Genomic DNA, 16,867 nt, shown 5'->3' with positions numbered 1-16,867 from the left:
TTTTTCTAATAATTAAAAAGCTTTTCGAAGCTCAACATCCAATCAAAATCAACCCAACGTTATGTCCCGTTGTGTATGTGACTTCCTGTGCTTCTGCAGCCAGCCTCTAGTGGACACTCGAGGAACTGCAGGATTCTGCACTTCATGCATCAGCTTCATTTTTCAACACCAGAGGTTACTCCTTGAGTGAAAACCATAAACTGTAAATATAAATGGACGCAGCCTGAGTGACGTCACCCGTCTGTTCCTGCAGGGGGCGCTGGAGTTCCATCGATGGCGGTCTCCATGCTGGAAATGCTGTCTCGGTCTAACTTTCAGTCAACCTAACGACAGGCTGAGAGCTGGAGCTGAGGCGGGTTTTAAACCTCCTGACAAACCGTTACACCGCGCCCACCTGTCAATCAGGTCAGCTACACGCCTTATTGTGAATAACTCTTATCCTTCATCAAATCAAAACTGATGAGTCATCAAAACATTCACCCCCCGTACAGTGTGTGTCCATCCAGACATGAGCTAATCACACCTATTTGGTTTTTTGAACCAGGCTGTAAACATGTTCATCTCTGCTGTAAAAACAGGCTTTTTAGAATGGGTCTGTATGTGACTTCCTGTGCTTCTGCAGCCAGCTTCTAGTGGACACTCCAGGAACTGCAGGATTTTACACTTCATGCATCAGCTTCATTTTTTAACACTGAATGTGTCCGCTTGATGAAACCTCAGTCACATACAAAGCACATCAGGGACGCAGGAGGTACTGGGTGCAGAGAGGTCTGACTCATAGGGCGATCTGAGCAGAGACAAAAGTTAGCATTGAAACCAGTGAAAACTGGAACGCAAGTTTGATCACAGAACCATCCCAAAAAACCCAAAAGAACAAACACTGATAATAAATAAAGAACTTTATTTTTTAATATGCTGTAAATATATCCAGAAAACATGTTGTAAACATAATTGTACACATTAACAACATATACTTTATTTTTCATACTTGGACTGATATTTCAAGTATGCAGATCTGTACGAGCAGATACGTTGCAGTGCTTTCACGGCAGATGGAAGAAGAAACCGCATAGTGAGTAATTTGGAAGGATTGATCATGCAGTGCTGTATGTTACAGACGACTTTGGTATTGTGTCCACCAAAACAAAGCAGTTTTTTATTTTTATTTCATTGACAAAAGCAAAGAATACAGCGTCTGCATGGAGTAGCTGCAAATAAAAAATGTTCCCTTTCAGCTCCTAAAGTTTTTCATTTGAAAAGAAACTGATCTCTCGATTTCTGCTTTATTCCCACGATTATTCCTCTCACTGATTAGAAGTGCTGACAATTTGATTTAATATCAAGTCACATCCGATAAATTAACCCTAAACGCATCATCGTCAGTAATCAGCTGTTATAGTTTTTTTTCTGGAATGATCTGAAGCCAGCCTCTCATTTTCTAATTAGAGTAACGCTTCTGAACATAATTTTTGTGACACTGTACGAAGAAAGACGTCTCACTCTGACACGTTATCAGCTTCTCTTTAAAGGAAGAATATGCGACTTTCTGATTCCAGTAGATGTCGTCCTTGAGCACCAGCATGAAACCAAAACAAACTGCTGTTTGGCCACGCCTCCTCCATACTGAAGCCTCCGCTCTCCTCCAGAGACACACCTCCAACCCCTCTACACTCGCGTTCACACAAAGGAATCAGGCGCAAGCGGTGGATGAAATCTTCCTTTGCTGCATTGTTGTGTTAGCATGCTAATGTTAGCTTCACATTGATTTAAACAGCTTTTATACACAAGGGGAGGAGCCGGCCGTCCCGTCCATGTAAACACGGCTCTGACAACAACACAGCCAGCGGGACTCGAGCTTCTCCCTCATATACACAGGATGGACTTGATCTCTGATGTATTTATGTCGCACATTCTTCCTTCAAAGCTTCTCTGCACAGCACAATCACTCACCAGTGTCAGCGTTGGCTGGTGAGGCGTTTTGCATGGTTACTTGTTTAGTTTGCATCCATCAGATCTCAGGAACCTGCCCCTGAACCAGGTTAACCGCTTGATCTGGATCACTTTGAACGATCAGTATTCGTCGTTTGCTTTGAGATCTAAACGCTGTTTTTTTCTGAAGAGCGACACAGCAGATCCAAACGTGCGTGTAAAAATAAATATAACTGTAAACTACTTACATGTCATCTGCTTTTAGTTACATTCAACAATCATCGTAAAATATGAGCTAACATAAACTACATTTCTCGTTGACTCCGCCCCCTCTTGCATCACTTCCTTCATTCAGAGAAAAACTAAACCTTCAGAAACTCTTCTCTCTCGGGGGGATCTGATTTAAATCTGTTCATGCTGAGGAACAAAAATATTCTTTAAAATATGAAACACAAACATTTCTGATAACTGATAAAAAAAACCTGGTTTCTGATATTTCACACTTTGTAAATGTTCTAGTGGTTTGTTGAACTGCGCGCTGAACGTTTCTTGAATCACCAGTAATGATTCTTTCCGTCACCTTGAAGTAATCCGCCTTCATTCATCCTCTGATAATAAAACATCAGGAAGGTACTACTTTTGTTGTCTCTCATATACAAACACTTACGTATGTGATTTTTACAGCAGGCTCAACAGATTCCTCCGACTCAAACACAGTAAACACCGATCAATCAGTAATAGTCCGTCATCGATATTTCTCTATTGCTAATAAATCTCCACAGCTACAAAAAAAACATTTACATCAGCATCAACATCGGCGCGTTTTTAAAAAATATAAACACTCCTAAAATAAAATTTAAAAAAAAGGGGAATCAGAACTTTTGTCTGAAAATACAAAAGTCTAAAAATGTTTTAATAAACTTCTGAAAATGACACATTGCTGACAAAGCTCCGCCCCCAACCACAAATAGGCCACGCCCTCCACACGTTACAAGCCTCTCAAAGACCCCTGGGCCATTTTTTGAAACCGCCTACTACATTCTATCAAACATAGCATGCTGTATTTGCTACGCTCGCTGAGAACCTCTGCACGTCATCCTTGTTCCTGAGGATGACTACTGATAAGGGGCGGCAGTAGCTCAGTCTGTAAGGACTGGCGTTGGGAACCGGAGGGTCACCGGCTCAAGTCCCTATGCAGATCAAAGCTTGAGAGGTGCTAGATGACTTCCTGAGCTCTGAGTAGCACGCTCATGAAATTGAATTTCCCCTTGCAGGATCAATGAGGTATATCTTCTTCTTCTTCTTCTCCTAGTGGCTTACATTTCTCGCTCCGTCCACCATTTGGTTTAGAACTCAAGAAGCCTTTCAGAGGAGGAGAGGTGAAACGTTTTCAAGATCTTCAACCAAGTCCAGTTCCATTTGGATCAAGCTTTGAATTTACTGTGTTGGACAGTAGTCTGTAGTCTGACCTACAGTCTGTAGTCTGAACTCCAGTCTGTAGTCTGACCTCCAGTCTGTAGTCTGACCCTCAGTCTGTAGTCTGACCCTCAGTCTGTAGTCTGACCCTCAGTCTGTAGTCTGACCTCCAGTCTGTAGTCTGACCCTCAGTCTGTAGTCTGACCCTCAGTCTGTAGTCTGACCCTCAGTCTGTAGTCTGACCTCCAGTCTGTAGTCTGACCCTCAGTCTGTAGTCTGACCTCCAGTCTGTAGTCTGACCCTCAGTCTGTAGTCTGACCTCCAGTCTGCAGTCTGACCCTCAGTCTGTAGTCTGACCTCCAGTCTGTAGTCTGACCCTCAGTCTGCAGTCTGACCTCCAGTCTGCAGTCTGACCCTCAGTCTGTAGTCTGACCCTCAGTCTGTAGTCTGACCTCCAGTCTGCAGTCTGACCTCCAGTCTGTAGTCTGACCCTCAGTCTGCAGTCTGACCTCCAGTCTGCAGTCTGACCCTCAGTCTGTAGTCTGACCTCCAGTCTGTAGTCTGACCTCCAGTCTGTAGTCTGACCTCCAGTCTGTAGTCTGACCCTCAGTCTGTAGTCTGACCTCCAGTCTGTAGTCTGACCTCCAGTCTGTAGTCTGACCTCCAGTCTGTAGTCTGACCCTCAGTCTGTAGTCTGACCCTCAGTCTGTAGTCTGACCTCCAGTCTGTAGTCTGACCTCCAGTCTGTAGTCTGACCCTCAGTCTGTAGTCTGACCTCCAGTTTGTAGTCTGACCTCCAGTTTGTAGTCTGACCTCCAGTCTGTAGTCTGACCTCCAGTCTGTAGTCTGACCTCCAGTCTGTAGTCTGACCTCCAGTCTGTAGTCTGACCTCCAGTCTGTAGTCTGACCTCCAGGCCCGGCTTGGCTGGTTTCCGGTCTTGGAATGAGGAAGTAAACAGCCCAGCTAAAATCTAAACGTTAATTTAGATTTTCACAATTTAGAGAGTCAACAAAGATAACTGTTGGTCTCTTTGTGTGGTTTGGTCCGAGTGTGGTTATTTCTTCTGTTATGATGGACGACGTCATTTCCATTTCTGACCTGCCGCTTTGCATTGTGGGAAACCGAACACGAGGAACACTGGTCTGATGCAGATTGTAATCAATCCATCCACCTATTTTCGTCCGCTTATCCGAGATCGGTCAACCCAGACTTCCGTCTCCCCAGCAACATTTTCCAGCTCCTCCTCCCGGGGCTTTCTGAGGCGTTCCCAGGTCAGACGGGATATTTAATCCCTAGAATAGTAGGCGGTTTCCAAAACGGCCTCGGCCTCTGAGCAGCGGGCCGTTTACGCGCACACAGAGGCCGAACGTTGGCTAGCAGTTAGCTTAGAGTGGGTTAACAGTCGACTGACGGGGGGGCTTGTCTCAGCCTTTGTCTTGTTTTGTTTTTTGACTGCTGAACAGGAAGTGTTTTTTTTTTTAGGTGACAACTAAAAAACAGGAAACTATCTGTGAACTTTTCAAATTAAATCTTTCTTCCACGGCTCTGACTCCTCAGTTTTACACACTTTACAGTATTAGTATATATCAACAGTATTATAGCATACAGTCTGAGTGTACACACACACACACACACACACACACACACACACACACACACACACACACACACACACACACACACACACACACACACACACACACACACACACACACACTCATACACACACACACACACACACACACATGCAGTACAGCAGAAACCAGTTTCACTCTTTCAGAATAAGAGTTTTGTTCAGCAGGTTTCTTTCAGAATAAAATGGCTTCTTCAGATTAATAATGACACTAACACTGACGTTTAAACTGCAGCAGCTCTGAACACGTTAAAAACACGTTTAAAAACACGCTAAAACTCTGAGGTCATAAATGTGACGCTTCATCTCATCTTCAGTTTAAATTCGCTGATGAAAAATCACTCACTTCCTGTCACGTGATGATGATGTCACAACCTTCACCTGCTTGACTTCAAACTGATGATTCTCCCACAGCCTGTGATGTCATCAGTCCATTTCTATGATGTCATCACTGATGTCATACCGTTCAGTAAGTCAAACAACTTCAGGTTAACTCTAGACACCACGCCGCACACTGCAGGTGTGACTGTATCCAGGTGTTTCCATGACAACGAGGCTGCGTCAGAAGAATTCCGGGTTTTCCAGGATCCTGATAAAAGTCTTTTAAAAATCTGTGAAAAAGGAAGACAGACTTCACACCCACATCTCGTGTGCAATAAACTTCAAGTCATTCATCGGGTCGTGTGCTGTGGTGGATCTGTTGCCGTTAGCAACAACATGCTGTTAACTGATTGGACGAGTGGTGAGTCTTTATTGCGTCTGTATGTCACACTTCCTGTTTCTCAGCAGCGGGTTCTCCTCCTTCTTATCATCAATCATGTCTGACCCCGCCTCGTTGATGATGTCAGAAGAGCAGACTCCGCCTCCTCGTCGGACTATTTGCTGCAAGAAAAAAAAAAAATTCTAATTGGAGTAAATTTACTACAAAACCTGCTGACTGATTAGACCAGTTTAAGTGTGTGTGTGTGTGTGTGTGTGTGTGTGTGTGTGTGTGTGTGCGTGTGTGTGTGTGTACTTGTATTTCTATGCTTGTGTGGACCAACCCATGGCAAAACAGTTTTGTTGTGAGGACATTTCTCCTTGTGTGGACATTTTGCCTGGTCCACACAAGGAGAATGCTCGGATGTGCTCCTTTGATCCCTATGAATGATCTGTATGAGTTTCAGAGAAGGTCCTCATTTACTTAGTGAAGTCAAAAAAGTGTGTGATGTAGGGCCCCATCACAGGCCATTTGTGGTATTGCAGCTAAAATTTCATTTAGAATGTGAAGGAGAAATCCAATTTTCTGATTGGCTGAGGCTAGGAAATTTTCTGATTGGCCGTTCAAAAGGCATGCAATACAATTTTACTGTGAAAAATAGCAAAGACAGTTTTGTTGAACATAAAAAAATACTATAATTAAAAGAACAATTATATAAGTAATAATTTTATAAATAAACATGTAAATACATTTTATGTGTGTGTGTGTGTGTGTGTGTGTGTGTGTGTGTGTCTAATCTGTGTGTGTGTGTGTGTGTGTGTGTGTGTGTGTGTGTGTGTGTGTGTGTGTGTGTGTGTGTGTGTGTGTGTCTAATCTGTGTGTGTGTGTGTGTGTGTCTAATCTGTGTGTGTGTGTGTGTGTGTGTGTGTGTGTGTGTGTGTGTGTGTTACCTGGCTCAGGAGGGACAGTCGGTCTGAGTGTCTCTTTTTCCAGTCGTATCTCCGGCAGACTGAAGATGGACGTTGCTGAAACAAACATCACAGAAACTGTTGACACCTTTCGTCGTGCTCTGTGACCTGATCGCAGCTGGACGCCGCTTCAGCACGGCGTTTACACTCTGCATTAATAATGTGTCTCCTTTGGTCGAGGTCAAAATGATCTCTGCTGCAGACAAACGCTGCCCGTTTAAAAAGACTGACTGGATCATCGTTTTCACCCGGCAGAGGGTTACTGGTATCACAGATTACCTCGTTTGAGGGGGCGGTCCTTAATGCTCCCCGGACACACGAGTGTTTACACGACCTAACCAACGTGGATAAACGAGTCTGAGCCGTCCTCAGGACTCAACGTGTGTAAACAATACCTGCCTGTTACAGGATCACCTGGCTGGATGTTAATGTAAGGTGTGAACAGCCTCGTAGTGACTTTGTGATGTCATCAAAACCGGGGCAAAGGTCATTTTTAAACTTACAGTCAGGAAGTGAGATCACACTGTTTCCAAGGTTACTGAAGTATCGATGACTCATGCCCCCGTCCGCCGAGATCCTCTTCTTCCCTTCAAACTGCAGTTGAAATAAAGTTTGAACAAAAAAAAACACAAAAAACAGGCCTGATGATGTCACTTCCTGTACTGATCTTCACAGTCCCAATATAACTATTTTCATCTTTTTTATTCTGACTTTTTTTTTTAAATTTCCATTAGAAGAACATAGTGAGACGTTTACTGACCTGCAGGAACTTTGACAACAGGTCCACACCTTCACTGCTGAGCCTGAAGACACACACACACACACACACACACACACACACACACACACACACACACACACACAGAGTTATATCTCCACACACTAACAGCTTTAAGTCTCCTTTATTTTCTTGTTTTTGTTTGCTTGTCGTAAGTAAAGTTGTGTACCTCGGAGTGTGTGTACTCAGTTGTTCAGCTCTGTACTGAGGGTAGTTGTACGTCACAAACTCGCCATTTGAACTGATCCCAGGCCAGCTCTGCTCTGTGGGAGTCCCTGCACACACAACACATCAAAGACACAATGTACACCCATAATACATGAAATATACAAACTCAGACACACGCAGAGTTCAGTCGGAATAACGGAAGCTGACTGGCTCACCGAGCAGTTTGAAGATGAAGTGAAGCTCCTCCTCCACCGTCGAACCAGGAAACAGAGGACGCCCTGTCGCCATCTCATAGAAGATACAACCAACACCCCTACAGACAGACAGACAGAGAGGCAGGCAGAGCGCGGTCATTTGAAGTTGTAGTTCTATAATGAACTACAGCGTACACCAACAGTAGCACAGGACTGACCACATGTCGATGTGGGTGGAGTAATCAGTGCTACCCAGCAGGATGTCGGGCGGTCTGTACCACAGCGTCACCACCTCGTTAGAGTATGTCTTCGTCGGGATCGACTTCGCTCGAGCCAAACCTGAAACACAAAAACACACACCTCAGTGACATCATCAAAGACTCTGCAATACCTGAATGACATCATCAAAGACTCTGCAACACCTGAATGACATCATCATAGAGGTTATTTTAGATTAAGTCATCGTCAGTAGACCAATCAAAGTGGTCTGTAGACCAGTCAAAGGGGTCTGTAGACCAGTTATAGGGGTCTGTAGACCAGTCAAAGGGGTCTGTAGACCAGTTATAGGGGTCTGTAGACCAGCTAAAGGGGTCACCGTCTGTAGACCAGTTAAAGGGGTCTGTAGACCAGCTAAAGGGGTCACCGTTAATAGACCAGTTAAAGTGGTCTGTAGACCTGTTAAAGTGGTCTGTAGACCAGTTAAAGGGGTCTGTAGACCAGTTAAAGTGACAGGTGGACTAATGAAACATGATGGCGATCTTCCTTCTCAGTTAAAATCAGTAAACACTTCAAGGTAACTCACCAAAATCCGCCAGCTTCAGCTCCCCTCGCTCGCTGATCAACAGGTTTTGGGGTTTCAGGTCTCTGTGGAGAACTTTCCTCCGATGACAGTACGACAAACCACGCAGCAACTGGAACAGAAAGAGCTGAGAGAAACACCACAAGGGTCACTGCAGGAACCGGTCAACACCGTTTAAGATCAAAGCACATGAAAATGATGGAGAAAAAAAACCTCCACATTAGCGTTAAAACGGTCACATGCGGACAAAGCAGACGAGAAAGGGGCGTGGCTTCATATGTTGGTATGATTGTGATATTTTCAGTCATGGTTCAGTCGTCATGTCATGTTAAAGTATCAAGAAGGTAAGGTTATCCCACTGCCACATAGTGCTGGGCGATATATCGTGAAGCTCGATTCGTTCGATATTTAATTTATGCTTGATATGGAAAAGGGAACATCGATTTTATTTTTTTAACTACTTCAAAGTTTTCTCGCGATAATTCGTTGCTCTGCAAGGTTTCGTTGCTCTGCAAGGTTTCGTTGCTCCGCAAGATTTCCGCGGCAGCGCTTGTTGCGCGGAGACAAAAGGGCGGAGGAGACTCCACTCCTGCTGCTGAGTAGCCTCGCTCTTGAAAGCGACCAACATGGAGGAGAAAGAGAAAGATGCGAGCGAGGCCGAATTACTTCCAAAAAAAGGTTCATAACGCAGGGCTCGACATTATAACTGTCCCGCTGGCCCGGATGAAGGATTGACAGAGTCCAGCTGATTGCGCGTTCAGCTGGCGGCTTCACTGCTGTCACTCCCGCGAGCGTGCTCGCTACACTCGTATTGTACACTCTCACACAGATTAAAACCATCAAATCCTGACAAAAGCTGAGTTTAAATCAGCATTCAAAGGAAAAAAATCACCGGAAGAGTTGAGAGTGACAGCAGGACGAAAACAGAACGGAGAAAAGTTTGATCCACAGTGACAGACAGCTGGAGGAGCTGGAACACGTTAAAGTTAAAGACTAGATCCTGGTAAAGATAAAAGTTATTCACAAACATGTTAGCCCTTAAGAGAGCTCCTAAAGTAAAGATGTAAGGATGAAGAGTTTCTCACAGAGAAGAAAGAAGGAGAGATTCCAGATCTATCACAGCCTCATATTAATATCACATTAAGTAGACTCTTACAGTTAGCAGCATGGTGAATAAACATGAGCACATAAATATAAAAATATAAGAAAAATGCACAATATTTTTATAATTAGAGCTCAATTAATTTAATAAAAGTTGTAATTGACTTTTGCATCAGAATGGTTCAAGAGTAAATTGGTGACTGTTATTCTTCGAATCAAAAGTGATGTTCCTGGGCCAGTGATTACAAAGATCGGGCCAGTGATGCTTTTTATTATAAAGTGGAGATTCAGTTTTATAGACTGCATTTATAAACTTTAATATGATAAATATCGAGTCATATCGAATATCGACATTAGGCAAAAAAATATTGTGATATCAAATTTAGGCCATGTCGCCCAGCACTACTGCCACACCTTTTTCAACCAACCGACAAAAAAACCTGAACAATCAACAATGCAACAAAACAGTTGCCATGGTGACTGAACCACAGAACTGTACTGTGAATACAAACAGCAGTACGGCTGTACAGATAAAAATATTCTTCTTACTTTGACGTTGTGAACGTTGATGACATTTCCACAGTCGTCCAGATACTGTTTAAGATCTTTGTCCTGAAAAAAATTAAAAAATCAATAAAATCAATACACCCAATGACAGAGAATTGTTTGAGTGTGTGTGTGTGTGTGTGTGTGTGTGTGTGTGTGTGTCTGTGTGTCTCACCAGATACTCAAACACCAGGGTGAGGGATTTCTGTGTGTGGATGATGTCATGAAGCGTGACGATGTTGGCGTGTTTGAGATCCTTCAAAAGGGAAACTGAGAGAGAAAATACACAACTTTATACACATTACTACACACACCTAATACACACACTGTTGTGACGGCCTCAAGGTTGGCTTCTTCCTGCTTGTCTGAGCTGGCTGGTTTGGAGTCTACAAAGCAGACCTGCTCAATCTACTCGCTCTCTTCTCTCCTGCATACTGCTGTTAACATTTGTTTGTGCTTTGGTTGGAGTTTGACACTCATTTATTCATCCACACACGCACGCACGCACGCACGCACGCACGCACGCACGCACGCACGCACGCACGCACGCACGCACGCACGCACGCACGCACGCACGCACACACAATTTAATTAAACTCCTTTGAATAATGTTGCCGACTATGTGTGGTCTCCCTCTTTTGTCACTGCTCTGTTGAGCCAGGACACACACACTGTGTAGAACTACTGACACACACACTGTGTAGAACTACTGACACACACACTGTGTAGAACTACTGACACACACACTGTGTAGAAATACTGACACACACACTGTGTAGAAATACTGACACACACACTGTGTAGAACTACTGACACACACACACTGTGTAGAACTACTGACACACACACACTGTGTAGAAATACTGACACACACACACTGTGTAGAAATACTGACACACACACTGTGTAGAAATACTGACACACACACTGTGTAGAACTACTGACACACACACTGTGTAGAACTACTGACACACACACTGTGTAGAACTACTGACACTCCAGTGACACTGGTGCTGAGAAGTACTGTAGTATTTATACTGTGGGTTTGTGTTTATGTACCTTCTCTGATCGCAGTACACGGAGCTCCTTCTTCATGTTCAAGTCGAATCTCTTTCAGAGCGACAAGATTCTCCGTTAGTTTACTTCGACCTTTATACACTGTGGCGTACGTGCCCTGAGAGACAGACAGGTAAGAGACAGACAGGTAAGAGACAGACAGGTAAGAGATAGACAGGTAAGAGACAGACAGGTAAGAGACAGACAGGTGAGAGACAGGTAAGAAACAGGTGAGAAACAGACAGGTAAGAGACAGACAGGTAAGAGACAGACAGGTAAGAGATAGACAGGTAAGAGACAGACAGGTGAGAGACAGACAGGTGAGAGACAGACAGGTAAGAGACAGACAGGTAAGAGACAGACAGGTAAGAGATAGACAGGTAAGAGACAGACAGGTAAGAAACAGACGGGTAAGAGACAGACAGGTGAGAGACAGGTAAGAAACAGGTGAGAAACAGACAGGTAAGAGACAGACAGGTAAGAAACAGGTGAGAGAAAGACGGGTGAGAGACAGACAGGTGAGAGACTGACAGGTAAGAGACTGACAGGTAAGAGACAGACAGGTGAGAAACAGGTGAGAGACAGACAGGTGAGACCGCTGGGGGACCTAGCTCACCTAGCACCTGTCTCTCTCTCTCTCTGTCTCTCTGAATGTATTTATGTCATAATAATACTTGTTAGTTACGGTTTAACGGTTTATTCTGCTTTCATCAGGATGTCCTCACCTCTCCCAGTTTGTCCAGTTTGATGTACGTCTCCAGTTTCCCAAAACCAATCTCTGACTGCAAAGGGAGACAGACAGACAGGAAGGGCAGACAGACAGGTAAGCAGAGAGACCGAAAGGCAGGCAGAGGTACAGGGTTCAAATAATCTGTTCTAAAACATTGAAAATGTAAAAATCGATGAAGCTGCAACATAATTCCACTGGTGGCCATTTTCCTCTGACATCACACTCAGAGTTTGAATCGTAATGTTGTTTTTTTAAGATTTGAATGTTTGTAAGTTGTATAAATGTTGGGATTTGAACAGCTACTGAAACAATGTTAGATACTGAGAGTATGGAGGGACATTTTTGAAGTTATTCACTGATTTAATGATTAATTAGCTTCCACCAGACAGCAGCTCACGTTAGCATGAAGCTGCTGCAGGCTAACACCAACTTTAACAGAAACGTGTGAATATGGTGAATAGAAACAGAGAGGAATCAAACAGACATACCAGAGACACTCTGCGCAGCCGCCTGCTGATTGGCTGATCAAACAGGGATGGACCAATCACATTAAACTTCTCCAGATAACCGTCAGGAAGACGAATATCAGCCGGCAACGACAGGCGTTTGTTTATGTCCTGAAACACAAGAGAGACAGACAGGTAAAACAAGACAGACAGGTGGAGAAAAACAGATGGAGAGAGACAGACAGGTAGATAAAAACAGATGGAGAGAGACAGACAGGTAGCGACAGACAGGTAAAACAAGACAGACAGGTGGAGAAAAACAGATGGAGAGAGACAGACAGGTAGATAAAAACAGATGGAGAGAGACAGACAGGTAGAGAAAAACAGATGGAGAGACAGACAGGTAGAGAAAAACAGGTAGATAAAAACAGATGGAGAGAGTCAGACAGGTAGATAAAAACAGATGGAAAGAGACAGACAGGTAGATAAAAACAGATGGAAAGAGACAGACAGGTAGATAAAAACAGATGGAGAGAGACAGACAGGTAGAGAAAAACAGGTAGATAAAAACAGATGGAGAGAGTCAGACAGGTAGAGACAGACAGTTGCAGAAAAACAGACAGAGACAGACAGGTGGAGAAAAACTTTTTGTGTATTTGTGTGTAGTATGAGTGTGTATTTTTGTGAATGAGTGTGTATTATGAGTGTGTAGTATGAGTGTGTATTTTTGTGAATGAGTGTGTATTATGAGTGTGTATTATGAGTGTGTATTATGAGTGTGTATTATGAGTGTGTATTTTTGTGAGTGAGTGTGTATTATGAGTGTGTATTATGAGTGTGTATTTTTGTGAATGAGTGTGTATTATGAGTGTGTATTATGAGTGTGTATTATGAGTGTGTATTTTTGTGAGTGAGTGTGTATTATGAGTGTGTATTTTTGTGAATGAGTGTGTATTATGAGTGTGTATTTTTGTGAGTGAGTGTGTATTATGAGTGTGTATTATGAGTGTGTATTTTTGTGAGTGAGTGTGTATTATGAGTGTGTATTATGAGTGTGTACCTCGGAGGAGATTTTCTTGTTCCTCATGCGGACTCTAACTGGACTCTGAACTTCCTCTGATGAAGGATCACTTTCACCGTCGGAACTCATCTTCACGTCCTCATGGACGATCTCTGACAGTACACACACACACACACACACACACACACACACACACACACACACACACACACACCATTATAAATAATTTCAGAAAAAACAGTAATGCAAACAGCACAACACAGCAGTTTGTGTGTGTGTGTGTGTGTGTGTGTGTGTGTGTGTGTGTGTGTGTGTGTGTGTGTGTGTGTGTGTGTGTGTGTGTGTGTGTGTGTGTGTGTGTGTGTGTGTGTACCTAGGCGGGTGGTGTGGTTCAAGTAGGAGCTCAGGCTGCGTCCGAGGTTTCTTGGTTTCCGGCCGTACGACTGAAGAAGAGACGTTACTGATGAAGAAGAACCTCGAACCTTCAAAGAAGAAGAAGAAGAAGAACCACGACGAGACACCACCTCTGTTTGGGGGGGGGGGGGTCATGAAGGAGAGGTTATGTAGTGGGCAGGGTTTAGGTGTGATTGAGGATGTTGATTGGTTGATCGAGTAGAAAAAAAAAAGCAGGAAAGAGAGTTACAAAGAAAGAAGAAAGAGGCTGATTGATCAATTCATTGATCAATTAATTGATTGATTATCTTATTAGTTCAGTATTGATTGATTAATCTGAATAATACTGTAATTACACTTTTGGTAACTAGTCGTGTATCAAGTTACTTTTCAATCATGCCGTCGCAAATACAGAAATTTAAAAGCACTCGTTACTTTACGTGAAATAACCGACGACGACATAAGATTTGACATCAGTTGAAAAGTCAACGTCACTGTTCAAAATGTCACTGACCAATCAGAATCAAGACGGGGTGGGACATACAACATTAGGCTTTGTCAACAACAATGGCGGAGGAGACGCTAGTGTCACTCATCTTTTAGAGAGAACAGTGCTATATGTTAGGACACGCCTCCTTCACATCGTCGTCATGTTTTCTTTAACAAATGTTAAACACACGGAGCTCAAACACACCTAACGGACATCACAGAGGGACTTTTACTTTAGAGCAGGAAGGAAAACTTTGTCCACCACTAAGGACATAATCCCACAAAGTCCCTGGATAACCAACACGTGTCTACTAAACCACAGTGAGACGTCTTTATGTCACAACATCAACAAAGATTCTACTTCTTATGAAACTGATGAATTTAATAACTGCTCAGTTAAACCATTTAAACCAGTCTGGAGTCAGTGGTGGTAGTGGGAGCTGAATATGATTTAGAAACAACATCCTGCTGCTCTGAGCTCAATATCACACCCGGAGCTGGTCCCAGTTCAACACAGGAGCTGGTCCCAGTTTAACACAGGAGCTGGTCCCAGTTCAACACCGGAGCTGTTCCCAGTTCAACACCAGAGCTGGTCCCAGTTTAACACAGGAGCTGGTCCCAGTTTAACACAGGAGCTGGTCCCAGTTCAACACCGGATCTGGTCCCAGTTTAACACCGGAGCTGGACCCAGTTTAACACCGGAGCTGGACCCAGTTCAACACAGGAGCTGGTCCCAGTTTAACATCGGAGCTGGACCCAGTTTAACATCGGAGCTGGACCCAGTTTAACACCGGAGCTGGTCCCAGTTCAACACCGGAGCTGGTCCCAGTTTAACACCGGAGCTGGACCCAGTTTAACACCGGATCTGGTCCCAGTTTAACACCGGAGCTGGACCCAGTTTAAAACATGAAATTAACCCAGTTTAACACAGGATCTGGACCCAGTTTAACACCGGAACTGGTCCCAGTTTAACACCGGAGCTGGACCCAGTTTAACATCGGAGCTGGTCCCAGTTTAACACCGGAACTGGTCCCAGTTTAACACCGGAGCTGTTCCCAGTTTAACACCGGAACTGTTCCCAGTTTAACACCGGAACTGGTCCCAGTTTAACACCGGAACTGGTCCCAGTTTAACACTGGAGCTGGTCCCAGTTTAACACCGGAACTGGGGAAACACTGTAAAGAAACATCGTGAGGTAATGATGGTCAGGTTTGATAAAGGTCACCTGTTGCGTGTGTTACCTGAGTCACTGTGTGATGTCACTTCCTGGTTGATTGTGTCACCCATTATGCTGTCCCCTCCCGCAGCCCCTCCCCTTCCCAGAGTGAGTGACAGCTGTCGTTTGATCTTCCTCATCCTCTCCATGAGGGGGGCCCGGGGGGGCAGAGGGGGGCGGGATGCTGAAGGGGGCGGGGCAGCCAGCCTGGAGACCACACCTGGACACACACACACACACACACACACACACACACACACACACACACACACACGGGACATGAGGGCTGGAATGTCACAATTAAATACCATACAAATGAATGACAGGTCATCTACCTGACAGCTAACATGCTAACATGCTAACACCTGAATGACAGGTCATCTACCTGACAGCTAACATGCTAACATGCTAACACCTGAATGACAGGTCATCTACCTGACAGCTAACATGCTGCGTTTGTCTGTGGAGCCGTCTATTATCTGGGTGCTCTGTGGAGCCGTCTATTATCTGGGTGCTCTGTGGTGCCGTCTATTATCTGGGTGCTCTGTGGTGCCGTCTATTATCTGGGTTCTCTGTGGAGCCGTCTATTATCTGGGTGCTCTGTGGTGCCGTCTATTATCTGGGTGCTCTGTGGTGCCGTCCATGTTCTGTGTTCCTCTGTGGTGCCGTCTATGTTCTGTGTTCATCTGTGGTGCCGTCTATATTCTGTGTTTATTCTCTACATATTTGTGTATCAGTGAGCTGAGGACGGGCCCGTCTATGTCCTGCAGTTAATGTCCTCAGTGTTATTAATAGCAGCGGGGGCGGAGCGGTTTGTCGGTGAGGGCTGCTGCTCCGTTAACGTCGTAAATAAAACCGTTCCCCGTTGACACCTGGAGCCCGGCGGGATTGTCCTACTCACCGGGGTGATTTGTCCCGGTCCGGCCCGGGTTGTCTTTGGCTCGGTTCAGGCTGAAAGAGTGTCGGATCGTTGTGGCTCCCAGTAATCTGCAGCCATGTTGCTGCTGCGCTCCTCCGGTGTGTCCTCCTCACCGAGAACACGCAACAGCACGGGAGTGACGTCACGGTACGGTAACCCCAGCAGTAATCAGTAAACATAAACATGTTGATCACTAAACTGCTTCACCTCTATGATGTCATGAAACTAAATCTAAATAATTAAAACAATAATTAAAAATTTAACCAAAATCTTCATATATATAAATGTTTTACATTATTTCTACTTTTAATAAAAAATATGTAAATTAATACAAAACAATTAAGCACAGTTCAGATGTAAATAA

At 44.2% G+C, this 16,867-nt stretch overlaps 1 protein-coding gene across 1 annotated transcript; it reads right to left on the bottom strand.

The window, feature by feature from the left end:
* Nucleotides 1-881: 881 nt before the first annotated feature.
* On the bottom strand, nucleotides 882-16,642 carry cdk16 (cyclin dependent kinase 16). Its single transcript, XM_065961358.1, has 19 exons — nucleotides 16,486-16,642; nucleotides 15,610-15,804; nucleotides 13,860-14,012; nucleotides 13,526-13,638; nucleotides 12,508-12,636; nucleotides 12,015-12,071; nucleotides 11,293-11,407; nucleotides 10,409-10,503; nucleotides 10,237-10,299; nucleotides 8,590-8,713; nucleotides 8,006-8,126; nucleotides 7,809-7,906; nucleotides 7,595-7,700; nucleotides 7,408-7,450; nucleotides 7,151-7,241; nucleotides 6,630-6,704; nucleotides 4,235-5,861; nucleotides 4,045-4,139; nucleotides 882-3,398 (listed from the first exon to the last, which is right to left on the bottom strand). Exons 2-17 carry the CDS (start codon nucleotides 15,731-15,733, stop codon nucleotides 5,824-5,826), a joined length of 1,545 nt encoding a protein of 514 aa, XP_065817430.1. The 5' UTR covers nucleotides 15,734-15,804; nucleotides 16,486-16,642; the 3' UTR covers nucleotides 882-3,398; nucleotides 4,045-4,139; nucleotides 4,235-5,823.
* Between the last annotated feature and the right edge of the window lie 225 nt (nucleotides 16,643-16,867).

This window comes from Labrus bergylta, chromosome 12 (assembly GCF_963930695.1).
Source record: "Labrus bergylta chromosome 12, fLabBer1.1, whole genome shotgun sequence".
Classification (NCBI taxonomy): Eukaryota; Metazoa; Chordata; class Actinopteri; order Labriformes; family Labridae; genus Labrus; species Labrus bergylta.
The sequence above is the reverse complement of the archived record's forward strand: the minus strand, read 5'-3'. Positions and strand labels throughout refer to the sequence as shown.